Source organism: Pseudophryne corroboree, chromosome 4, assembly GCF_028390025.1.
Source record: "Pseudophryne corroboree isolate aPseCor3 chromosome 4, aPseCor3.hap2, whole genome shotgun sequence".
Taxonomy (NCBI): domain Eukaryota; kingdom Metazoa; phylum Chordata; class Amphibia; order Anura; family Myobatrachidae; genus Pseudophryne; species Pseudophryne corroboree.
Genome location: NC_086447.1, coordinates 186,024,644 through 186,051,607, shown reverse-complemented (window position 1 = coordinate 186,051,607; position 26,964 = coordinate 186,024,644). Strand labels below are relative to the sequence as shown.

Below are 26,964 nucleotides of genomic sequence, written 5' to 3'. Positions count from 1 at the left end.
TCCGAGAGACCGTCCCCAAACAATTCCTCACCCTTATAAGGTAAAACCTCCATGTGTATTTTAGAGTCGGTATTCCCTGTCCATTGCCAAGTCCATAAGACCCTTCTGGCAGAAATGGACATTGCGTTAACTCTAGAGCCCAGCAGGCAAATGTCCCTCTGGGCATCCCGCATATATAGGACCGCGTCCTTGATATGTGCCAGGGTCAGTAGAACAGTGTCCCTATCCAGGGTATCTAACTCCTCAGACAGAGAATCCGTCCATGCAGCTACCGCACTACACATCCAGGCCGAAGCAATTGCTGGCCTCAGCAGTGTGCCAGAATGTGTATAAACCGACTTCAGGATAGCTTCCTGCTTTCTATCCGCAGGATCCTTTAGGGTTGCCGTATCCGGAGACGACAGGGCCACCTTCTTGGACAAGCGTGTCAACGCCTTGTCTACCCTAGGGGAGGATTCCCAGCGTAACCTGTCCGTTGGCGGGAAAGGATACGCCATAAGTAATCTCTTGGAAACTATCACCTTCCTGTCAGGGGAATCCCACGCTTTTTCACATAATTCATTTAATTCATGTGAAGGGGGAAAAGTCACTTCATGCTTTTTCTCCCCAAACATATAAATCCTCTTGTCAGGGACAGGATTTTCCTCAGAAAGTGTAATACATCCTTCATTGCTACAATCATGTAGCGGATGGCTTTAGTCATTTTAGGCTGCAACTTTGCCTCATCGTCATCGACACTGGAGTCAGATTCCGTGTCGACATCTGTGTCAACTATCTGGGATAGTGTGCGCTTTTGAGACCCTGACGGCCTCTGCGCTGTAGGATCAGGCATGGGTTGAGACCCCGACTGTCCCAAGGTTACAGTTTTATCCAATCTGTTATGCATGGAGTTTCCATTATCATTTAACACCTTCCACATATCCATCCAATCAGGTGTCGGCACCGTCGGCGGCGACACCACACTCCGCTGCACTTGTTCTGCCTCCACGTATCCTTCCTCATCAAACATGTCGACACAGGTTTCGTACCGACACACCGCACACACACAGGGAATGCTCTGACTGAGGACAGGACCCCAGGAAAGGCTTTTGGGGAGACAGAGAGAGAGTATGCCAGCACACACCCCAGCGCTATATAACCCAGGGATTACACTGTACCTTAGTGTTTACCCTGTAGCTGCTGTTAATATATATATACTGCGCCTAACTTTATGTGCCCCCCCCTCTCTTTTTTACCCTTTAATGCACCTGTATACTGCAGGGGAGAGCCTGCGGAGCGTCCTTCCAGCGGAGCTGTGAAGAGAAAATGGCGCTGGTGTGCTGAGGAAGAAGGCCCCGCCCCCTCAGCGGCGGGCTTCTGTCCCACTTTAATGTGTAAAAAATGGCGGGGGCTCAGGCATATATACAGTCCCAGACTGTATATATGCCTCTTTTTGCCAAAAAGGTACTTAATTGCTGCCCAGGGCGCCCCCCCCTGCGCCCTGCACCCTACAGTGACCGGAGTGTGCGGTGTGCTGTGGGAGCAATGGCGCACAGCTGCAGTGCTGTGCGCTACCTTAAGTGAAGACAGGAGTCTTCAGCCGCCGATTTCGATGTCTTCTTGCTTCTGCTGCTTCTGTTCTTCTGGCTCTGCGAGGGGGACGGCGGCACGGCTCCGGGAACGAACGATCAAGGTTAGGTACCTGTGTTCGATCCCTCTGGAGCCAATGGTGTCCAGTAGCCTAAGAAGCGCTACCTAGCTGCCGTGAGTAGGTTTGCTTCTCTCCCCTCAGTCCCTCGTAGCAGAGAGTCTGTTGCCAGCAGAAGCTCTCTGAAAATAAAAAACCTAACAAAATACTTTCTTTTCTAGCAAGCTCAGGAGAGCCCACTAGGAGCACCCAGCTCGGCCGGGCACAGATTCTAACTGAGGTCTGGAGGAGGGGCATAGAGGGAGGAGCCAGTGCACACCAGATAGTACTAAATCTTTCTTTAGAGTGCCCAGTCTCCTGCGGAGCCCGCTATTCCCCATGGTCCTTACGGAGTCCCCAGCATCCACTAGGACGTTAGAGAAAGATGCAGTAGCACCTGCGGCAAAGGACGCAGTTACGGCTGCAACTACATCAACCCCTGAGTAAGGCCCCGTGTGCTACAGCCTTCCCTGCGCTATGGCTGCTGTGACATCAGGGATTTTGGGTAACACACAATTATGGCTGACCTTGGAGTGAAGACAGTTCTACCAGTAGCCGTTACCTTTATACTTTTTCAATTTAGTATTGCATAGTCCTTTGTCAGTCCTATAGACCCAGGTAGAGGAAATCTATCTGTACACTGTGATCCACAAGAAACACATACTGCCACATTGCCCTTGGACACTTCAAGCGAGTGCCCCAAAGGCATAGTTCACATTCCCTTAAAGTAAGGTTAATAACAGACACATCGCCAAGCTGATTTCCAGGAACAGACCTTCTGCACCGAAGTCTGGTTTGAAACTCTTCTTCTCCTTGAAATTTTTGAAAATCTTCACTACACTGTTGCTTTCACGGATTGCGTATCTATAAGTGACAAATGACAAATGTTTTAATACGACCACATGAAGCAGCATCTCACTGGGATTCTTATTATTGTGAGCACAACAACAGAGGAAGAAATTGGCAGTGATGCTGAGGCGATAAGTGGAGTAGCACCCACTGCACGGATGATTGCCAAAACAATAATCATTGGACATAAAAAATACCACCCAGACAGTGAGAGGAGCATTATAGTTCTGCCCCCTACCTAGAGCCCAAATGCCTGCTCTACACATGCGTTTTTTGCTTATCCACACAGCATCAGCTAAACCCTAAGAGCTAAAGGTGCTGTATGATGTTTTAGATGGGGGTGGGCGAGGGGGGTGGGACCAGGAGGATCAATGAGAAGCCGCAACCAGCCATTCCTGCTACACAGTGGTCCACCTGCTCACACCCCATTCTGCAGTGATTGCAAAATAGGGAACCATAACACTCCTCAGTTCTTTTTCATGCTATGGGCTGCTCTTAGAGTTAAGAGCAAATCCAGTTAAAGGGTCTATGGACAACCTATAATGTAATAATGTTTCATTCTGATAAAATAAAAAAATAAGATTTTACTCACCGGTAAATCTATTTCTCGTAGTCCGTAGTGGATGCTGGGGACTCCGTAAGGACCATGGGGAATAGACGGGCTCCGCAGGAGACTGGGCACTCTAAGAAAGATTTAGTACTACTGGTGTGCACTGGCTCCTCCCTCTATGCCCCTCCTCCAGACCTCAGTTAAGGAAACTGTGCCCGGAAGAGCTGACATTACAAGGAAAGGATTTTGGAATCCAGGGCAAGACTCATACCAGCCACACCAATCACACCGTTTAACTTGTGATAAACTTACCCAGTCAACAGTATGAACAATAGAGCATCAAACAATGGATGCCAACATAACATAACCCTTTATTAAGCAATAACTATATACACGTATTGCAGAAAGTCCGCACTTGGGACGGGCGCCCAGCATCCACTACGGACTACGAGAAATAGATTTACCGGTGAGTAAAATCTTATTTTCTCTAACGTCCTAGTGGATGCTGGGGACTCCGTAAGGACCATGGGGATTATACCAAAGCTCCCAAACGGGCGGGAGAGTGCGGATGACTCTGCAGCACCGAATGGGCAAACACAAGGTCCTCCTCAGCCAGGATATCAAACTTGTAGAACTTAGCAAATGTTTTTGAACCCGACCAAGTAGCTGCTCGGCAAAGCTGTAATGCCGAGACCCCTCGGGCAGCCGCCCAAGAAGAGCCCACTTTCCTTGTGGAATGGGCTTTCACTGATTTCGGATGCGGCAATCCAGCCGCAGAATGAGCCTGCTGAATCGTGCTACAGTTCCAGCGAGCAATGGTTTGCTTTGAAGCAGGAGCACCCAGCTTGTTGGATGCATACAGGATAAACAGCGAGTCAGTCTTCCTGACTCCAGCCGTCCTGGCTACATAGATCTTCAAAGCCCTGACTACATCAAGTAACTTGGAATCCTCCAAGTCACGAATAGCCGCAGGCACCACAATAGGTTGGTTCAAATGAAAAGAGGACACCACCTTCGGCAGAAATTGCGGACGAGTCCGTAATTCTGCCCTGTCCATATGGAAAACCAGATAGGGGCTTTTACATGACAAAGCCGCCAATTCTGACACACGCCTAGCCGAAGCCAAGGCCAATAGCATGACCACCTTCCACGTGATACTTTAGCTCCACGGTCTTAAGTGGCTCAAACCAGTGGGATTTCAGGAAACCCAACACCACGTTGAGATTCCAAGGTGCCACTGGTGGCACAAAATGGGGCTGAATATGCAGCACTCCCTTAACAAACGTCTGAACCTCAGGAAGAGAAGCCTTTTCCTTTTGAAAGAAAAAAGGATAGGGCCGAAATCTGGACCTTTATGGACCCCAGACTGTAGGAAGTGCAGGAACCGGCCCAGCTGGAATTCCTCTGTAGGGCCTTCCTGGCCTCACACCAGGCAACATATTTTCGCCATATACGGTGATAGTGTTTTGCTGTCACGTCCTTCCTAGCCTTTATCAGCGCAGGAATAACTTCATCCGGAATGCCTTTTTCCGCTAGGATCCTGCGTTCAACCGCCATGCCGTCAAACGCAGCCGCGGTAAGTCTTGGAACAGACAGGGCCCCTGTTGCAACAGGTCCTGTCTGAGAGGTAGAGGCCATGGGTCCTCTGTGAGCATTTCTTGCAGTTCCGGGTACCAAGTCCTTCTTGGCCAATCCGGAACAATGAGTATTGTTCTCACTCCTCTTTTTCTTACGATTCTCAGCACCTCGGGTATGAGAGGAAGAGGAGGAAACACATAGACCGACTGAACACCCACGGTGTTACTAGTGCGTCCACAGCCATCGCCTGAGGGTTTCTTGACCTGGCGCAATACCTTTGTAGCTTTTTGTTGAGACGGGACGCCATCATGTCCACCTGTGGCAGTTCCCATCGATTTGTAATCTGAGTGAAGACTTCGTGATGAAGTCCCCACTCTCCCGGGTGGAGGTCGTGCCTGCTGAGGAAGTCTGCTTCCCAGTTGTCCACTCCCGGAATGAACACTGCTGACAGTGCTTGCATGTGATTCTCCGCCCAACGAAGAATCCTGGTGGCTTCCGCCATCGCCACTCTGCTTCTTGTGCCGCCCTGGCGGTTTACATGAGCCACTGCGGTGATGTTGTCTGACTGAATCAGCACCGGTTGGTTGCGAAGCAGAGGCTCCGCTTGACTCAGGGCGTTGTATATGGCCCTTAGTTCCAGGATATTTATGTGCAGACAAACCTCCTGACTTGACCACAACCCTTGGAAGTTTCTTCCCTGAGTGACTGCCCCCCATTCTCGGAGGCTCGCATCCGTGGTCACCAGGACCCAGTCCTGTATGCCGAACCTGCGGCCCTCGAGAAGGTGAGCACTCTGCAGCCACCACAGAAGAGACACCCTGGCCCTCGGGGACAGGGTGATCAGCCGATGCATCTGAAGATGCGATCCGGACCACTTGTCCAACAGATCCCACTGAAACATCCTCGCATGGAACCTGCCAAAGGGAATGGCTTCGTACGATGCCACCATCTTTCCCAGGACTCGCGTGCAGTGATGCACCGACACCTGTTTCGGTTTTAAGAGGTCTCTGACTAGAGTCACGAGCTCCTGAGCCTTCTCCGCCGGGAGAAACACCTTCTTCTGGTCTGTGTCCAGAATCATGCCCAGAAAGGGCAGACGCGTCGTAGGAATCAGCTGCGACTTTGGGATATTCAGAATCCAGCCATGCTGCTGCAACACTTCCTGAGAGTGTGCTACGCTGATCAGCAACTGCTCTCTGGACCTCGCCTTTATGAGGAGATCGTCCAAGTATGGGATAACTGTGACTCCTTGCTTTCTCAGGATCACCATCATTTCCGCCATTACCTTGGTAAATATTCTCGGTGCCGTGGAGAGCCCAAACGGCAACGTCTGGAATTGGTAATGACAGTCCTGTACCACAAATCTGAGGTACTCCTGATGAGGTGGATAAATGGGGACATGCAAGTAAGCATCATTGATGTCCAGAGACACCATAAAATCCCCCTCTTCCAGGCTTGCAATGACCGCTCTGAGCGATTCCATTTTGATCTTGAATCTTTTCAGATAAATGTTCAGGGACTTTAAATTCAATATGGGTCTGACCGAACCGTCCGGTTTCGGCACCACAAACATTGTGGAATAGTATCCCCTTCCCTGTTGAAGGAGGGGAACCTTTACCACCACCTGCTGGAGATATAACTTGTGAATTGCCGCTAACACTACTTCCCGTTCCATGGGGGAAGCTGGCAGGGCCGATTTGAGGTAACGGTGAGGGGGCATCACTTCGAATTCCAGCTTGTATCCCTGAGACACAATCTGTATAGCCCAGGTATCCACCCGTGAGCGAACCCACTGGTGGCTGAAATTTCGGAGACGCGCCCCCACCGCTCCTGGCTCCACCTGTGGAGCCCCAGCGTCATGTGGTGGATTTAGTGGAAGCCGGGGAGGACTTCTGTTCCTGGGAACTAGCTGTATGGTGCAGCTTCTTTCCTCTATCCCTGCCTCTGGCAAGAAAGGACGCACCTCTGACCTTCTTGCTTCTTTGTGATCGAAAGGACTGCATTTGGTAATACGGTGCTTTCTTAGGCTGTGAGGGAATATATGGCAAAAAATTTGACTTCCCAGCCGTAGCTGTGGAAACTAGGTCAGAGAGGCCGTCCCCAAACAATTCCTCACCCTTGTAAGGTAAAACCTCCATGTGCTTTTTGGAGTCGGCATCACCTGTCCATTGCAGAGTCCACAGGACCCTTCTGGCAGAAATTGACATTGCATTTATTCTAGAGCCCAGTAGGCAAATGTCCCTCTGGGCATCCCTCATATATAGGACAGCGTCTTTTATATGCCCCAGGGTCAGTAAAATGGTATCCTTGTCTAAGGTATCCAGTTCCTCAGACAGATTATCTGTCCATGCTGCTACAGCACTACACATCCAGGCCGACGCAATTGCCGGCCTCAGTAGAGTACCTGAATGTGTATAAACAGACTTCAGGATACTTTCCTGCTTCCTATCGGCAGGATCCTTTAGGGCGGCCGTATCCTGTGACGGCAGGGCCACCTTCTTAGATAAGCGTGTCAGAGCTTTATCTACCCTAGGGGAGGATTCCCAGCGCATCCTGTCCGTTGGCGGGAAAGGGTATGCCATAAGTAACCTTTTGGAAATCAGCACTTTCCTATAGGGGGAATCCCAAGCTTTTTCACATAACTCATTTAACTCATGTGAAGGGGGAAAAGTCACCTCTTGCTTTTTCTCCCCATACATATAAACCCTCTTGTCAGGGACAGGGTTTACCTCTGATATGTGCAATACATCCTTCATTGCTATAATCATGTAGCGGATGGCTTTAGCCATTTTAGGCTGCAATTTTGCATCATCGTCATCGACACTGGAGTCAGAATCCGTGTCGATATCTGTGTCAACAATTTTGGATAGTGGGCGCTTCTGAGACCCTGACGGCCTCTGCGTTGTAGGATCAGGCATGGGCTGAGACCCAGACTGTCCCAAGGCATCAGCTTTATCCAACCTTTTATGCAAGGAGTTTACATTATCATTTAATACCTTCCACATTTCCATCTAATCAGGTGTCGGCGCCGTCGGCGGAGACACGTCATTCATCTGCACTTGCTCTGCCTCCACATAGCCCTCCTCGTCAAACATGTCGACACACGCGTACCGACACACCACACACACAGGGGATGCTCTATATGAGGACAGGACCCCCACAAGGCCTTTTGGAGAGACAGAGAGAATGCCAGCACACACCCCAGCGCTATATGACCCAGGAATCACACAGTAACTTAGTGTTTACCCAGTAGCTGCTGTATATATGATTAATGCACTAAATTTATGTGCCCCCCCCCCCCCCTCTCTTTTTACCCTCTTTCTACCGTGAGTCTGCAGGGGAGAGCCTGGGGAGCTTCCTCTCAGCGGAGCTGTGGAGAGAAAATGGCGCTGGTGAGTGCTGAGGAAGAAGGCCCCGCCCCCTCAGCTGCGGGCTTCTGTCCCGCGATTTTTTGTAAAATTAATGGCGGGGGCTCATGCATATTACAGTGCCCAGCTGTATATATGCTGCTTTTGCCAGGAGGTAATCAATTGCTGCCCAGGGCGCCCCCCCCTGCGCCCTGCACCCTACAGTGACCGGAGTGTGTGGGTTAGTGTGGGCGCAATGGCGCACAGCTGCAGTGCTGTGCGCTACCTCATATGAAGACAGGAGTCTTCTGCCGCCGATTTTGACGTCTTCTTGCTTCAACCCGCCGGCTTCTGTCTTCTGGCTCTGCGAGGGGGACGGCGGCGCGGCTTCGGGAACGGACGACCAAGGTTAGGTTCCTGTGTTCGATCCCTCTGGAGCTAATGGTGTCCAGTAGCCTAAGAAGCGCAACCTAGCCGCAGTTAGTAGGTTTGCTTCTCTCCCCTCAGTCCCACGTAGCAGAGAGTCTGTTGCCAGCAGAAGCTCTCTGAAAATAAAAAACCTAACTAAAATACTTTCTTATTAGCAAGCTCAGGAGAGCTCACTAAAAGCACCCAGCTCCTTCCGGGCACAGATTCTAACTGAGGTCTGGAGGAGGGGCAAAGAGGGAGGAGCCAGTGCACACCAGTAGTACTAAATCTTTATTAGAGTGCCCAGTCTCCTGCGGAGTCCGTCTATTCCCCATGGTCCTTACGGAGTCCCCAGCATCCACTAGGACGTTAGAGAAATAACAGCATCCAAAAGCATATAAAAGTGTAAAGAAAGTTAAAAGAAATCACAAGTTTATTTATTTACAGGTATCTGATAACATAACTTACTCAGAGGAATCGTGGGCCCACACAAACTCCTGTGCAGATCCAAAGCTCTTGTTCCTCAGCGCCATGGCTGTGTAGATGATGTATTCTCCATCTCCACACACCACTACAAACCTAAAACAAGAGTGTGACAGGCAGCTCAGATTTGTGCCACGCAACAACAGAATTTAAGAAATCTCTCTCTGCACAAAGCAAGTACTATCACACTGGTCATATATAGTATATCTTAAGGACATTTCCTCACCTCCCATTTGGGTTGTGTTGGATGGTCTGGGGATAGATTTCACAGCTGCCCATGTCCTTCACAGCTAGAGGGAGCCTCTCTCCGTCTTTAATCTCAGTTTCTCCCATGGCTTTAAGGTTGGCCTGCTGCACCTCGGAGTGCTTGGCCCAGATGATCTTTCCATTTGCATCCATGGACATTGCTGGCTCCTCACGACCCAACTAAAGATAAAGAGTTGGCTTACAGTCATACCTCACTTAACAGTTTATAGAGACTGGGGGAGTTTAAAATAAGATCTAAAAATACCTATAGTTTCACTACTGACCCCAAATTGAAATCATTTGCCAAAGAGTGTGAACCAGTAAGTAATGTGTCCACACACTAATTACCATACCTATTGTATGAGTGTGTAACGATTTAAGAACAGACAAAACACAACAAAACCCAGGACTAGCTACGCACCTGTTCTCTCTCACTACACCTGCAATTGGAAAATGTTACTGTGATCCATGGAAATAAAAGAACTTTGTAAAACAATTACAGGGTTACTGGAAGAGAATGAGGATCACTAATGCTTATGGACTCCATTAGATTGGTAACTACAGTTACTTTTGTATTTGTGATAACCAAAACTTTTGTTTCTCACCTTAACAATGATGCTGCCCTCATCATACCCTAGTGCCACATTGTTGGAGCCTCGGAGGCCAGACACGCACCAGACCCGTTCCATACCATAATTCAGAGTACTCTCCAGACGGTATGTACTAGAATGCCAGATTCTCACGGTGCCTAAGAGAAAGAAAAAAATATTAATTATGGGAAATCCCCTTCAAATAGACTGTTTCTTACAAGAAGTATGCTACAGTTGGGACAAGCACTTTCAGGGCATAGAGATCACAACTTCAAAGAGTACGTGTGGTGTATATTATATATATATATATATATATATATATATATATATATATATATATATATATATATATATATATATATATATATATATATATATATATACACATACATACATACATACATACATACACATACACAGGTTGAGTATCCCATATCCAAATATTCCGAAATACGGAATATTCCGAAATACAGACTTTTTTGAGTGAGATAGTGAAACCTTTGTTTTTTGATGGCTCAATGTACACAAACTTTGTTTAATACACAAAGTTGTTAAAAATATAGTATTAAATGACCTTTAGGCTGTGTGTATAAGGTGTATATAAAACATAAATGAATTGTGTGAATGTACACACACTTTGTTTAATGCACAAAGTTATAAAAAATATTGTCTAACATTACGTTCAGGATGTGTGTATAAGGTGTATATGTAACATAAATGCATTCTGTGCTTAGACTTGGGTCCTATCGCCATGATATCTCATTATGGTATGAAATTATTCCAAAATATGGAAAAATCCCATATCCAAAATACCTCTGGTCCCAAGCATTTTGGATAAGGGATACTCAATATGTATGTATGTATGTATGTATGTATGTATGTATGTATGTATGTATACATACATACACATACATACATACATACATACATACACTAGTACGAGGAGGTATACACTGGGTCCAAAGGAGCCAGTGCACTTTAAACTTCAACTGGCTGGGTGTGCTGGCTCCTCCCCCCTATTTTCCCTCCCACAGGCTGTTATAGATAAAAATGTGCCCATAGGAGAAATGACCTATGAGAGAAGGAACATTATAACAGAAAAGGTGGCGAGATTTACACACCAGCACACCACTAACATACAACAACCAGCAACGGCTGGTAACAACAACAGCTGAACAGGTAACCATATAACAAGAACCTGCAGAAAAGTCCACACACTGAGGCAGCGCCCAATATCCCTTATGGACTACGAGAAAAGGATTTATGGGTAGGTATTAAAATCCTATTTTCTCTAGCATCCATAAGGGATATTGATGGAATCTAGTACGATAGGGACGTCCCAAAACTTCCAGAACGGGTAGAGACTGCTGCAGCACCGCCTGCCCAAACTGGGTATCCTCTTGGGCCAGGGTATCAAATTTGTAGAACTTCACAAAGGTGTTCGTCCCCGACCAGGTAGCCGTTAGGCATAGTTGCAAGCCGGAGACTCCACGGGCAGCCGCCCAGGAAGAGCCCACTGATCTTGTAGCGTGGGCCTTTAGAGACTTCGGAACAGGTAAAGCTGCCGACACATAGGCCTGTTGGATAGGAAGCCTAATCCAACGAGCAATGGACTGCTTGGAAACAGGACAACCCTTTTTCTGTGCATCAGACCCAAACTGTGCGCTTGACATAGATCTTCAAGGCACGCACAGCATCCAATGCCTCCGGAGGAGCAGAAGTGTCAGAACTGGACGGAACAATAGGTTGATTCAGATGAAAACGCGGAGACAACCTTCGGCTGGAACTGATGTCTAGTCCTGAGCTCCGCTCTGTCCTCGTAAAAGACAAAGTAGGGACTTTTTTAGTAAGGCCCCCAATCCGGAATCCCGAAACTCCGGCCCTCCAAGAGATTGGAGGACTGTAGCCACCACAGGAGGGAAATCCTGGCCTGAGGTGACAGATGAATCATCCGATGCATCTGGAGATGCGATCCGGACCACTTGCTCAGGAGATCCAATTGAAGTGTTCTGGCATGGAACCTCCCATACTGGATCGCCTCGTATGAGGCAACCATTTTCCCTAGCAATCTTATGCAGAGATGGATGGACACTCGAGGAGGCCGAAGCACCATGTGGACCATCTCCTGAAGTGTTTTCGCCTTGTCCTCTCATAGAAAACACCTTCTGAGCCACAGTATCCAGTAACATCGCCAGGAAAAGAAGCCTCTGAGTTGGCTCCAGGCGGGACTTCTGCAAGTTGAAGATACACCCATGGTCTGATAGAAGATGTATGGTGCGGTCAATATGGAGCAACAAAAGCTCCCTGGATCGTGCTTTTATTAGAAGATTGTGCAGATAAGGGACCACATTGGCCCCCTGGACCCGGAGTTGGAACATCATCTCTGCCATCACCTTCGTGAATACCCTCAGGGCTGTGGACAGTCTGAAGGATAGCACCTGGAATTGGAAGTGACTGTCCAGCAGGGCAAACCTTAGGTACGCCTGATGAGGCGACCAAATTGGAATATGGAGATAGGCATCCTTGATATCCAAAGAGACCATAAAATTCCCGTTCTTCCAGGCCCACGATCACTGCTCGCAGGGATTCCATTTTGAACTTGAACACCTTCAAGTAAGGATTCAAGGATTTGAGATTCAAAATGGGTCTGACCGAACTGTCCGGTTTCGGCACCACAAACAGGTTTAAGTAAAACCCTGTGCCGCGTTGTGATAGTGGTACTGGAACAATAACGTGGGACTAAACCAACTTTTGGATTGCCTGTTGCAACGTAACTTGCATATCCTCCAAAGCTGGCAAGCTTGATTTGAAAAATCATTGAGGGGGGAGTACTGTCTAACTCCAGCCTGTAAGCCCTGAGAAACACGATCTCTTACCAAGGCATCCTGGCAGGAAGTCTCCAAGACGCGGCTGAAGTGACCTCTAGCCGCATTGGAGGCACCTCTGGCCTTAGATCGAAATCTGTGAGACCGAAAGGACTGGAGAGAAGGCCCCGGATCGGATTGTCTCCCCGGTGGGGCGCCAGAGGGGAGAAACGTGGATTTCCCAGCGGTAAGATTGGAAATCCAGGTATCCAATTCGACCGCAAAATGCCATTCCCCAGAAAAGAGGAGGGATGCCACACTACGTTTGGATTCTGCGTCCGCAATCCACTGATGCAACCACAAGGTCCTGCCATGGCAAAAGTCCGAACAGTAGTGTTCCCCATGTCCTTGAGCGAATCACAGAGGACACAGGCAGTGTCCTGAATATGCTTCAGGAGGATTACCATAGTAACTAAGGGCATATCAACCGAGAGGCACCCCTGAATCTGAGGGGCCCAAGAATGAATAGCATGGGTCATCCAGCAAACCGCAATGACTGGTCTTTGTGATATACCGACTACTGTGTATATAGATTTTAGGGTAGTCTCTATCTTCCTATCCCCAGGATCCTTCATGGAAAAGGAGCCCGGGGCGGGCAGCACCGCCTTTTTAGACAGGCAAGAGGCTGAGATATCCACCCCAGGGGGTTCCTCCCAAAATTTTCTACTTTCAGGTGCAAATGGGAAAGTGCGCAAAACTTTTTGGACACTTGGAATTTTTTTGTCTAGATTTTTCCACGGCCTGTTTGAATAAGTCATCTAACTCTGTAGTATCAGGGAAAGTGACATTAGGCTTGTTTTGTACAAAGAAAAATGACTGCTGTGACGCAGCGTCCTCTAGAGAGAGCTTTAACACATCCCTTATAGCCAAAATGAGAGGTTCAATCCCCTGAGCAGCATCGGGATCCCCACTAACGGGGTCCAGGTCATCCCCATTATCCTGTATATCATCTGAATCAGATAGAATAGCAGGTAAACCACGCATCTGAGGACCTGCATGAGAGGGGGTGGAAGGGCTGTGCATCTGCCCTAGCAGCTAAATCTGCAACAGCTTGCAGTAGTAGCCGAGTTTTCTGCACATTAGCAGTGAGCTGGGATGACATATCTGACATCATAGTTTTAAGAGACCCTAACCAGTGGGGCTCTGGACCCTCTCCCTCAGCCCCTTCACCGATTTGTGAAGATTGACTGCATTGTCACAGGAAACAGTCATTATATAAGGGAGAGAATCTGGGGTGACATACACTGCACAGCTTGTGTTTACCTATATTCAGTAAGCACAACAACATACACACAGGCAGTTATAATGCAAGCCTGCCCTACTGTATGTGAGAGAGAGCACGCGCGAGAGAGAGAGAACACCAGCACACCCTGAGCTGCACAGCCCCAGTGAGGCTGTCAGCGCACTGTAACACTGTAAACGCTAACAATTTCTATCCTAAATAGGATTTTTATAGTGTACACAAGCGGCTCTCCCCCTTTGCTACACCCTGTACCAGATTTCCGGCGTGTCTGAGGATCAGGAAGTGCTGTGTGTGCTGTCTGTGGTGCATTAAGCAGAGGAAGGCACCAAAACGCCTCAGGTCCCGCTCTGAGGTAGCTCCGCCCCCTCCTATGGCGCCAGAGTTACATACATAGATTATACTGGCAAAAGTATCCTTTTAAGCTTAAAACATCACACAAGTACTAGTCAAGCCCTTTTATGCCAGTTCTACACAGGGGAACATAGCGGGATTCCCCCGGAAGGGTCCCATACGCCGCGCCCGTGGTCAGCCGCACTTTAGACCGGGGACCCCCCTAGTGGGGCACCGTTTTGTACTCACCACCGATGTCACCTTCAGGCAGCGTTCGGGGTGTGCGGCATGCTGCGACTGTGACAGCCAAGGCGCAGTGCCCCGCTGAACAACCCCTCAGGACAATGGTCCTGCAGCAGGGAAACGGCCCTGCACCTCGTAAGGCCGGTGTCCATCCCCTTACCTAACTCCCACGGTGCGGTATACTGTTGCCCAGAAAGCATACCGAAAATAATTAAAGATTAAAAGATATTGAAGAAATCTCTCTGGAGCTCCAAAGTGTGCATCCTCTCCTGAGGGCAGTTTTTTCTAAACTGCCTGTGGGAGGGGGCAGAGAGGGGAGGAGCCAGCACACCCAGTTGAAGAAATTTAAAGTGCACTGGCTCCTTTGGACCCCGTCTATACCCCATTGTACTAGTTTCCCCAATATTCCTTATGGATGCTAGAGAAAACTTGTTTTACAAAACATGACTGACCACTGATCTTTATTTATTTATGCGTGCGATACTAATGATTTCCTCCTAAAAAACACACGTACCGTCTTCTGAGCCGGTGATGATAATGGGGAGCTCAGGGTGGAAGCTGACACAGGAAACATTCTGAGCGTGGCCTTCCAGAGTCTGAACACAGGTTTTGTTCTATAGGGGTTTAAAAAAAAAAAAAAAAATCCATAAGGTTAGATGTAGTGTCAGTGTTTTTAAATAACAGTCTCCCCCTAGATTCAATTGTATTCCCTATTTGTCCACAGAAGTGACAGAAATCATGGGGTAGATCTAGGATGTGGTCTGCTATCAGCTATAGGTGCACTTGATAAAAGGCACATAGGTTTTACATGTTTTATGGTTTAGTACATGTCTTGTCCAGTCACTATTTATGTCAACAGTACAGTGGTTATAGAAAGACTGCAGAAGTGATTTGCATCAGCTTCTATGAATTTGCCATGCAGTTTCTGCACTCTATGGAGCTGCACATGGCAGAAACAGGGACTGCACTTCAGGTAAAGAGGGTTTTCTCTGAACAAAAACTAAGAGCAGATGGTGTAGGAACTTGCTGAAATAAGGAACCCATGATGCTGGGCTGTAAGCTTACATGTTCTGATCAATATATAAACACATTTCTCATGCTCCCACATTGCTAGATACACAGATTTGTAGTGGCGGTGACAAGTGCTGCAAACACCTGTAACATAGGGGACTTCATAATGTGTTACAGGGGCCCCCCCCCCCCCCCCTTCCTATTCCAATGTCATTAAATGCATGAGATAGTGATGCACTGTAACAGTGCTTTAGTTTCTGTTTATTTCACATAAATCAATGTGAAATAAAACGTTTCAGATTTGGCATCATCTCATTAACTTCATCTCTCTAAAGTAACAAACTAATCAACTAGTATAAGATTTCTATAGAAATTAATGTAAGCTCACCGACCTGGTAGTCCCAAATCTTCACAAGTCTGTCATCAGCTCCAGAGATGAGGTAGGGTTTGTCACCTCCGCTGTAATAATCAATGCAATTAACCCCTTTCTCATGCCCCTCCAGTGTGAAGTTGGGGGAGGAGGAACCGAGCTGCCAAACCTACATGCAACAAGAATGTGGTGAGTGATTTCAGTAGGACAATATGTAATCCACACAAAAGATACCCCAAGCCCACAGAATAAAGTATAGAGCAGCGACAGGCATAAAGCTTGCTTACCTTTATGGTACGGTCAAGTGATGCACTTGCAAACTGGTTGTTGTCCTTTGGATTGATGACAATCTGCATGACATAATGCGTGTGGCCCTCAAACACCTGGGAACAGGACCATTTCTTATCCCAGTCCCAAAGCTTAATCAGCATGTCATCTACCAGAAATAAGAGGCAATGTATTGTAATAAGCTTCTCCCAACCATCCATTTTACACACATTTTGTAACAAGATCATGGACTGATTAAAAAATATGAAGAGAATACATAAGTGGTGTGATTATCTTCAAAAACAAATGGGAAAGCCGCATCTTACTCCCAACACCACCAGTCATCTCAGATCACAATATCTTGCACTACGGTGTACATTTTAGAACACGCCTAATCCCTGCCCCCTGTAAACTGAGAGTGAATATGAGCATAGTATTTGCTTTAATAATCTTTTTCTGCATCAGTCATCCGCTAGAGCACAGGTTCTCAAACTCGGTCCTCAGGACCCCACACAGTGCATGTTTTGCAGGTCTCCTCACAGAATCACAAGTGAAATAATTAGCTCCACATGTGGACCTTTTAAAATGTTTCGGTGAGTAATTAATACACCTGTGCACCTGCTGGGTTACCTGCAAAAAATGCACTGTGTGGGGTCCTGAGGACCAAGTTTGAGAACCTGTGCGCTAGAGATTACACTGCTCAGCAAAGAAACATCTCTAAAACATGGAGTAACCCCAGAACCCGCCATACAGTAGGCCAGGCATTCCCAACCTCAGTTCTCAAGGCATACTAACAGTGCAGGTTTTAGTGATAGCCAGACTTGAGCACAGGTGACTTAATTAGTACCTCAGGAATCTTGATATAGCCATCTGTGCTGAAGCCTGGATATCACTAAACTTGCACTGTAGTGTGCCTTGAGGACAGAGGTTGAGAATGCCTGCAGTAGACCCTCAGACAGATTTACATCACAGAACACAGCTATGCTGCAGCATTTCTTTTATTACTGTTAATAATTATTCCTAATTTAGAAATAAAATCACACATTTGATTTATCAAATCTACTACTCAGGTATTACAAGAAATAACGGAAACATAAGAAGTTCCTTGAACATCAATACCCTGTCCTACAGATAATGTGTGTGGCTTGCGAATATCAGTTCTACCAAATACTGTCACCTTCTCCAGGGAAGTGTCTGACATAGGCCCTAACCAGGCTGTGTAATGACATGAATGATAACACTGAACAACAGGGTGGAGACTGCGGGTGGTTGTCCAGAATCATGATACTGCAAGTCACAATATGAAGGATGGGGGGAGTGGCGGGAATAAAGCAATTATGTATTTATACCTGAATGCAACTCCTGACTGATTTCTAATGTCCTTGTTTATCTCACAGCACTAGTCAGTACATATTATTATTATAACATGCTTAGCAAGGTCTTTGAAGTCTTACCACTGCTGGTCAGGATGTAAGGTTGAGTAGGATGCACAGCAATGCAGCGGATATAATCAGAGTGAGCCTCGAACATGTGAACCCTCTCCAAGGTGTTGTAGTTAAACACTCTAATCTGCATATCATCCTTAGAGAAGAAAACAGAACAGCTTCATACACAACGCGTACCTTACAGAACTACACCACATGTATTTATTACATTAACTTGTCACCATTTTTTTTTACCTGAACACAGTGACCAATAACTTACTTTGCTTATTCACTTTATCGATTCAAAGCACGCATTTAATTGGCACCACTTTATAAGGTTACACTATGAGCAATCTCCCCCCTGCTTATTGCTAGGAATTGTGGAGTCATGATATGGAATGGATGATAGGGGCAGCAGCTGCTAATCTTTCATTTGGACAATTTTTAATTAGTGCTGAAGTGCAGGATAACTACAGAACAATATACAGGTTTACACTTACTGCTCCTGAGACGACCCAGTTTTTCCTTGCTACAAACTTTGCAGCTCTGACAGGCAGATCACATACTTCAAAAGTTTTCACCAGTGTCTGAATAAGAAAAAAAAAAAGAAAGAATTGAGACATCTAATGTGCAATACCATAGTGCAGAGGTTCCCAAACTGTGTGCCGTGGCTCCCTGTGGTGCCTCGGGACACTTGCAGGGGTGCCTTGGGTTGGTGGTCCAGGACCAATTCAAATTATTCATGGTCAATATAATAGGCAAAACCAGTGCTGGTGGCTGCCAGTCATAAAATACGTGGCCAAACAGAAGCAAATCTTGTCCCTCACCACACAACTGACCCTAAGGATGACATATAAACGCAATCTACTTAACTTAATATTTCTTTCTAAATTTCTCAATAAGAAATGTTTGGACTAGGGGTGCCGTGAAAAAAATTCTGATACTCTAGGTCACCGTGATTCAAAAACGTTTGGAAACCACTGCAATAGTGTATTCATGCGGAATAACATTATATGGCATTACCTGGGTGTCGTGATTCCATACACATACGCTGCCATTGTAAAGACTCGCCAGCATCCATGGTTCCGTGGGGTGTAAATCAACACTTTTCACTCTGTCAGACCGAGCGGTCAGCTTCCTCTTTATGTCAAGTCGCAGAGGCTGAAATGATCAAAGAATACACAAATACTAAGGGGGGTATTCAATTGTTTGAAAAGTCGGTTGGGTGTCTGTTTTTTCCTGTCTAATGGACAGGAAAAAACAGACACCAAACCGACTTTTCACACATTTGAATTCCCCACTAAATGTCTCTCAGGCTTTAGACGTTACATTATATACTCTGCTGATTATGTGAACGAGTCCTGGTACCAATAGCACTGGGTTCACAGGCTTCACACTGTCAAGCTATAAACTTAGTAAAACTGTTACAGCTTGATCCATACATTAAATAATTTCTTAAACTAAAAAACAAAAAAAAACTGCATGATGTCTGCTTAAAGGTGGGTACACACTAGACAATATGCTCCATGAGCGATATCGTCAGTGTTTCCCCTTGAACTCCCGAACAAACGACATTGTGCATACACACTGAGCGATATCAGTAAGCGACGTCATCCTGCCACAACCACGAACATGCAGTTTCTGACAATATCGTAAGACTGACCTGCATATACAGATGACAGAAGACCTCATCAACGCCCCCTGGGAGCACGCATTGTAACGATATCGTGCGTACACACTGGACGATTATCATAATGATGTGTCGTTAGTGTCCACATCATTCAAAAAAATCATAGAGTGTGTATAGGGCTTTAAATACATAATTGTCATTCAACATGGGTGGTGAGATCAGGCTGTGAGGACTGAGCACCAGGATCAAATCCAGATCCACTGCTGCCTGTTTGGTCATCGTACGATCCTTATCACACACTCCATGTGGTCATCTTCCAATAACGCTACCTGATATACCTTCTAATGACCCAATTGCTGTAGCAGCACGTGTGTGCACCTCTAATTCCATATATTAGTGTTTCTCAAACTCTATGTACTAAGCCTTGGGAGAGAGAAATTGTGAAAATAGATAAAGTACCAACTAATCAGCTCCTAACTACCATGTTACAAGCTGGGTTTGGAAAATGACAGTTACAAGCTGGTTGGTTGGAAGTTTTTCTTTGTCCACTTTCTCTCTCTCTCCAAGGCTCAGTAAATAGGCCTCTCAGTCCTTAGGAGTCCTAACACTTCATGCTTCCCACACTACCTGTGGCTCTACAATATGTCTTTTAGTAATGAATGTACCAGATCTTTTAAAATGTGCCAGTAAAGGCGGCCATGCAGAATGCAATTATCGGCCAAACGGGTCGATAATTTTACAGTATATAGCCGCAACCAACCATCAGTTAACAGTGGAGCATGAAAAATCATTCAAGATGCCCGACAGATTCAATAATTGGTGCTCAGATAATACACATCAGAAAGAGCAATTATTTGACCATGTATGGCAATGTCAGATAATTGGTGTCAGTCTGTCGGATGATGACTTTCAATGGACAGTGTATGGCCAGAACATGTAACTACTACACCTGTGTAAAGCTATGAGGTATTGAGAAACACTGATCCATATACTAGTCAGGTATAGCATGTTCTGAGATTGGCATGTACAGTGGGAGTGACATGCATGCACCACTCTCCCAACAACTCTCTCACTGTCACGATGGACCCAGGACTGGGTCATAGATGCGAGCCCTGCTGCGCAGGCATAGGTATGTATTACAGAAGTCCGGGATTAAGGCTGGGGTGACAGCATATGCCGATCGCATGTTACTCATCTATATAAAAATTTGCAATGGTCTGTCCCGTTTCCACCATGCGCAATGGTAGCCAGGGAGCGTGCCCCACCAACGACTCCCACTGCTGTGATAGATGGATGGGACAAGCTTACGGCCAGGGGACGGAAAGCAACCTGCAGCTTTGGCCACGCTGCCTAGCGACCTGGCAAAGGTTGGTCAAACCACTAGTTCCTTACATTTATTAATAGGCGGTATCTGGTGCAGGGTAAGACGTCACTTTCCTGTGACAGGCAGTATAGGCAGCAAGGTTAGGGGGATGGTAGATGCTAGAATCAAGTGGGCTAAGGGAAACCTTAGGGGGATGGCTGCACTGGCCACACTGTAAGATGCACCCTCGAATTCAGTGAAAGCAGACCTTGTACACCTGGATGGATGTCATCACTACACCTGTAGGTTACGTAAATATATATACCAAACGTGGTTACCCGGTCACTGTTACGGCACTGCTAGTTCCAGAATGCCCTGCCTATGTCTATTGCAGGTCTGCACTGAATACAATGAGGGAGGTGGAGACCTGGCTGTCACACATATGAACCCCCTGCAGACCCTGCCTTAAGATGACACGATCCCGCAGGACGCCTCTGCGGCTCCTCGGTGCCACTCACCATCTCTCCGGTTCCCCCTGTACGGTGGTGCTGCCTCTCACTGACGTGGAGCTTCCGGGAGTCCGGGCAGCAGGTCTCGCGAGTGAGGCCTTTCCGCTTCCGCTGTCTGATCAGCCTACGTGACGTGGGGGCGCCATCTTGTGTCTGGCAAAGGGAATGAACACGGCGTGACGTGGCGTTATTGTCGCTAGAGCGACGCCATGCTGGGACTTGCAAATAGGTGCCCTTACCTGAGTAATTAGAGAGCTATTTCCGGATCTCTCGGGGTGATTTATGAGGTGGTGCTGCGATATGGCAGGGCATTATCAGTGTTATAGAAATTGATTTGCTTAAAGTGATGCTCATTGAATTGTTATTAATATGGACGTTTTGGTGGATATTGACTTTTCAATAACGCATGGAACACATTTTTCTCTGACGTCCTAGTGGATGCTGGGAACTCTGTAAGGACCATGGGGAATAGCGGCTCCGCAGGAGACTGGGCACAAAAGTAAAGCTTTAGGACTACCTGGTGTGCACTGGCTCCTCCCCCTATGACTCTCCTCCAAGCCTCAGTTAGATTTTTGTGCCCGGCCGAGAAGGGTGCACACTAGGGGCTCTCCTGAGCTTCTTAGTGAAAGTTTAGTTTTAGGTTTTTTATTTTCAGTGAGACCTGCTGGCAACAGGCTCACTGCATCGAGGGACTAAGGGGAGAAGAAGCGAACCTGCCTGCTTGCAGCCAGCTTGGGCTTCTTAGGCTACTGGACACCATTAGCTCCAGAGGGACCGAACACAGGCCCAGCCTCGGAGCTCGGTCCCAGAGCCGCGCCGCCGGCCCCCTTACAGAGCCAGAAGCAAGAAGAGGTCCGGAAAAATCGGCGACAGAAGACATCAGTCTTCAACAAGGTAGCGCACAGCACTGCAGCTGTGCGCCATTGTTACTCAGGCACACTTCGGTCACTGAGGGTGCAGGGCGCTAGGGGGGGGCGCCCTGAGCAGCAATGTAAAACACCTTGGCTGGCATAAATACACCACATATAACCCCCAGGGCTATATGGATGTATTTTAACCCCTGCCAGAACTCACCAAAAAGCGGGAGAAAAGGCCGCCGAGAAGGGGGCGGAGCCTATCTCCTCAGCACACGGGCGCCATTTTCCATCACAGCTCCGCTGGAAGGACGTCTCCCTGACTCTCCCCTGCAGTCCTGCACTACAGAAAAGGGTAAAAAAGAGAGGGGGGCACTAATTTGGCGCAGTTTTAATACTAACAGCAGCTATAAAGGGAACAGCACATTTTATAGTGGTATTCCTGTCTATATATAGCGCTCTGGTGTGTGCTGGCATACTCTCCCTCTGTCTCCCCAAAGGGCTAGTGGGGTCCTGTCCTCTATCAGAGCATTCCCTGTGTGTGTGCGGTGTGTCGGTACGATTGTGTCGACATGTTTGAGGAGGAAAATGAGATGGAGGCGGAGCAATTGCCTATTATAGAGTTGTCACCCCCTAGGGAGTCGACACCTGAGTGGATGAGCTTATGGAAGGAATTGCGTGACAGTGTCAGCTCTTTACGACAGACAGTTGACGACATGAGACAGCCGGCTACTCAGCTTGTGCCTGTCCAGGGGTCTCAAACGCCATCAGGGGCTTTAAAACGCCCGTTACCTCAAATGACAGACACGGATACTGACTCCAGTGTCGATGATGAGGAGACAAACGTGACTTCCACTAGGGCCACACGTTACATGATTGAAGCAATGAAAAATGTATTGCATATCTCTAATAATACAAGTACCACTAAAAAGGGTATTATGTTTGGTGAGAAAAAACTGCCTGTAGTTTTTCCTGTATCCGAGGAATTAAATGAAGTGTGTGATGAGGCGTGGGTTTCCCCCGATAAAAAACTGATAATTCCTAAAAGGTTATTGGCATCGTACCCTTTCCCGCCAGAGGATAGGGCACGTTGGGAAACACCCCCTAGGGTGGATAAAGCGCTCACACGCTTGTCTAAACAGGTAGCACTACCCTCTCCTGATACGGCCGCCCTAAAGGAACCTGCCGATAGAAAGCTGGAGAATATCCTAAAATGTATATACACTCACACGGGTGTTATACTGCGACCAGCAATCGCCTCAGCCTGGATGTGCAGTGCGGGCCTGGCGTGGTCGGATTCCCTGACTGAAAATATTGATACCCTAGATAGGGACAGTATATTACTGACTATAGAGCATTTGAAGGATGCATTTCTATATATGCGTGATGCACAGAGGGATATTTGCCGACTGGCATCAAGAGTTAGCGCGCTGTCCATTTCTGCAAGAAGAGGTTTATGGACGCGGCAGTGGTCAGGTGATGCGGATTCTAAAAGGCACATGGAAGTATTGCCTTATAAGGGGGAGGAGTTATTTGGGGTAGGTCTATCAGACCTGGTAGCCACGGCAACTGCTGGAAAATCCACATTTTTAACCCAGGTAGCTTCTCAACCTAAGAAGACGCCGTATTATCAGGCGCAGTCCTTTCGGCCCCATAAGGGCAAGCGGGCAAAAGGCGCCTCATTTCTGCCCCGTGGCAGAGGGAGAGGAAAAAGGCTGCAACAAACAGCCAGTTCCCAGGAACAAAAGCCCTCTCCCGCCTCCGCAAAGTCCTCAGCATGACGCTGGGGCTTTACAAGCGGACTCAGGCACGGTGGGGGCCCGTCTCAAGAAGTTCAGTGCGCAGTGGGCCCACTCGCAAGTGGACCCCTGGATCCTTCAGGTGGTATCTCAGGGGTACAAATTGGAATTCGAGACGTCTCCCCCTCGCCGTTTTCTAAAGTCTGCTTTACCGACGTCTCCCTCGGACAGGGAGGCAGTATTGGAAGCCATTCACAAGCTATATTCCCAGCAGGTGATAATCAAGGTACCCCTCCTACAACAGGGAAAGGGGTACTATTCCACACTATTTGTGGTACCGAAGCCGGATGGCTCGGTGAGACCAATTTTAAACCTAAAATCCTTGAACACTTACATACAAAGGTTCAAATTCAAGATGGAGTCACTCAGGGCAGTGATTGCAAACCTGGAAGAAGGGGACTATATGGTGTCTCTGGACATCAAAGATGCTTACCTACATGTCCCAATTTACCCTTCTCACCAAGGGTACCTCAGGTTTGTGGTACAGAACTGTCACTATCAGTTTCAGACGCTGCCGTTTGGATTGTCCACGGCACCCCGGGTCTTTACCAAGGTAATGGCCGAAATGATGATACTCCTTCGAAGGAAGGGAGTTTTAGTTATCCCTTACTTGGACGATCTCCTGATAAGGGCAAGATCCAGGGAACAGTTGGAAGTCGGAGTAGCACTATCTCAGATAGTGCTGCGCCAGCACGGTTGGATTCTCAATATTCCAAAATCGCAGCTGATCCCGACGACACGACTTCTATTCCTAGGGATGATCCTGGACACAGTCCAGAAAAAGGTGTTTCTCCCGGAGGAGAAAGCCAGGGAGTTATCCGAACTAGTCAGAAATCTCCTAAAACCAGGCCAAGTCTCAGTGCATCAATGCACAAGGGTCCTGGGAAAGATGGTGGCTTCTTACGAAGCAATCCCATTCGGCAGATTCCACGCAAGAACCTTCCAGTGGGATCTGCTAGACAAATGGTCCGGGTCGCATCTTCAGATGCATCAGCGGATAATCTTGTCACCAAGGACAAGGGTGTCTCTCCTGTGGTGGTTGCAGAGTGCTCATCTTCTAGAGGGCCGCAGATTCGGCATTCAGGACTGGGTCCTGGTGACCACGGATGCCAGCCTGGGAGGCTGGGGAGCAGTCACACAGGGAAGAAATTTCCAGGGCTTGTGGTCAAGCCTGGAGACATCACTTCACATAAATATCCTGGAGCTAAGGGCCATCTACAATGCTCTAAGCCTAGCAAGACCTCTGCTTCAAGGTCAGCCGGTGCTGATCCAGTCAGACAACATCACGGCAGTCGCCCACGTAAATAGACAGGGCGGCACAAGAAGCAGGAGGGCAATGGCAGAAGTTGCAAGGATTCTTCGCTGGGCGGAAAATCATGTGATAGCACTGTCAGCAGTGTTCATTCCGGGAGTGGACAACTGGGAAGCAGACTTCCTCAGCAGACACGACCTCCACCCGGGAGAGTGGGGACTTCACCCAGAAGTCTTCCACATGATTGTGAACCGTTGGGAAAAACCAAAGGTGGACATGATGGCGTCCCGCCTCAACAAAAAACTAGACAGGTATTGCGCCAGGTCAAGGGACCCTCAGGCAATAGCTGTGGACGCTCTGGTAACACCGTGGGTGTACCAGTCAGTGTATGTGTTCCCTCCTCTGCCTCTCATACCCAAGGTACTGAGAATCATAAGAAGGAGAGGAGTAAGGACTATACTCGTGGCTCCGGATTGGCCAAGAAGGACTTGGTACCCGGAACTTCAAGAGATGCTCACAGAGGACCCGTGGCCTCTACCTCTAAGAAAGGACCTGCTCCAGCAGGGACCCTGTCTGTTCCAAGACTTACCGCGGCTGCGTTTGACGGCATGGCGGTTGAACGCCGGATCCTGAAGGAAAAAGGCATTCCGGATGAAGTCATCCCTACCCTGATCAAAGCCAGGAAGGATGTAACCGTACAGCATTATCACCGTATTTGGCGTAAATATGTTGCGTGGTGCGAGGCCAGGAAGGCCCCTACAGAGGAATTTCAACTGGGTCGTTTCCTGCATTTCCTGCAAACAGGACTGTCTATGGGCCTAAAATTAGGGTCCATTAAGGTTCAAATTTCGGCCCTGTCGATTTTCTTCCAGAAAGAACTGGCTTCAGTTCCTGAAGTTCAGACGTTTGTCAAGGGGGTACTGCATATACAGCCTCCTTTTGTGCCTCCAGTGGCACCTTGGGATCTCAATGTAGTTTTGGGGTTCCTAAAATCACATTGGTTTGAACCACTCACCACTGTGGACTTAAAATATCTCACATGGAAAGTGGTAATGCTGTTGGCCCTGGCTTCAGCCAGGCGTGTCTCAGAATTGGCGGCTTTATCCTATAAAAGCCCTTACCTAATTTTTCATACGGACAGGGCAGAATTGAGGACTCGTCCTCAATTTCTCCCTAAGGTGGTTTCAGCGTTTCACTTGAACCAGCCTATTGTGGTACCTGCGGCTACTAGGGACTTGGAGGACTCCAAGTTGCTGGACGTAGTCAGGGCCCTGAAAATATATGTTTCCAGGACGGCTGGAGTCAGAAAATCTGACTCGCTGTTTATCATGTATGCACCCAACAAGCTGGGTGCTCCTGCTTCTAAGCAGACTATTGCTCGTTGGATTTGTAGTACAATTCAGCTTGCACATTCTGTGGCAGGCCTGCCACAGCCAAAATCTGTAAAAGCCCATTCCACAAGGAAGGTGGGCTCATCTTGGGCGGCTGCCCGAGGGGTCTCGGCTTTACAACTTTGCCGAGCAGCTACTTGGTCAGGGGCAAACACGTTTGCTAAATTCTACAAATTTGATACCCTGGCTGAGGAGGACCTGGAGTTCTCTCATTCGGTGCTGCAGAGTCATCCGCACTCTCCCGCCCGTTTGGGAGCTTTGGTATAATCCCCATGGTCCTTACGGAGTTCCCAGCATCCACTAGGACGTCAGAGAAAATAAGAATTTACTTACCGATAATTCTATTTCTCGTAGTCCGTAGTGGATGCTGGGCGCCCATCCCAAGTGCGGATTGTCTGCAATACTTGTACATAGTTATTGTTACAAAAATCGGGTTATTATTGTTGTGAGCCATCTTTTCAGAGGCTCCTCTGTTATCATGCTGTTAACTGGGTTCAGATCACAGGTTGTACGGTGTGATTGGTGTGGCTGGTATGAGTCTTACCCGGGATTCAAAATCCTACCTTATTGTGTACGCTCGTCCGGGCACAGTATCCTAACTGAGGCTTGGAGGAGGGTCATAGGGGGAGGAGCCAGTGCACACCAGGTAGTCCTAAAGCTTTACTTTTGTGCCCAGTCTCCTGCGGAGCCGCTATTCCCCATGGTCCTTACGGAGTTCCCAGCATCCACTACGGACTACGAGAAATAGAATTATCGG

The 26,964-nt window shown here is 47.7% G+C and overlaps 1 protein-coding gene across 1 annotated transcript in view; it reads right to left on the bottom strand.

Moving 5' to 3' along the window:
- The window catches only part of COPB2 (COPI coat complex subunit beta 2), a 60,922-nt gene extending 39,866 nt beyond the window's left edge, over window positions 1-21,056 (bottom strand). The window contains exons 1-11 of the mRNA XM_063915638.1: window positions 20,921-21,056; window positions 18,493-18,630; window positions 17,970-18,056; window positions 17,500-17,626; window positions 16,066-16,214; window positions 15,801-15,947; window positions 14,912-15,011; window positions 9,733-9,875; window positions 9,108-9,307; window positions 8,867-8,977; window positions 2,442-2,530 (exon numbers count right to left, since the gene is read on the bottom strand). Of these exons, the coding sequence (XP_063771708.1) occupies window positions 2,442-2,530; window positions 8,867-8,977; window positions 9,108-9,307; window positions 9,733-9,875; window positions 14,912-15,011; window positions 15,801-15,947; window positions 16,066-16,214; window positions 17,500-17,626; window positions 17,970-18,056; window positions 18,493-18,630; window positions 20,921-20,923 (1,294 nt within the window). The 5' untranslated portion in view covers window positions 20,924-21,056. The remainder of the gene's footprint in view (window positions 1-2,441; window positions 2,531-8,866; window positions 8,978-9,107; window positions 9,308-9,732; window positions 9,876-14,911; window positions 15,012-15,800; window positions 15,948-16,065; window positions 16,215-17,499; window positions 17,627-17,969; window positions 18,057-18,492; window positions 18,631-20,920) is intronic.
- Window positions 21,057-26,964: the final 5,908 nt, after the last annotated feature.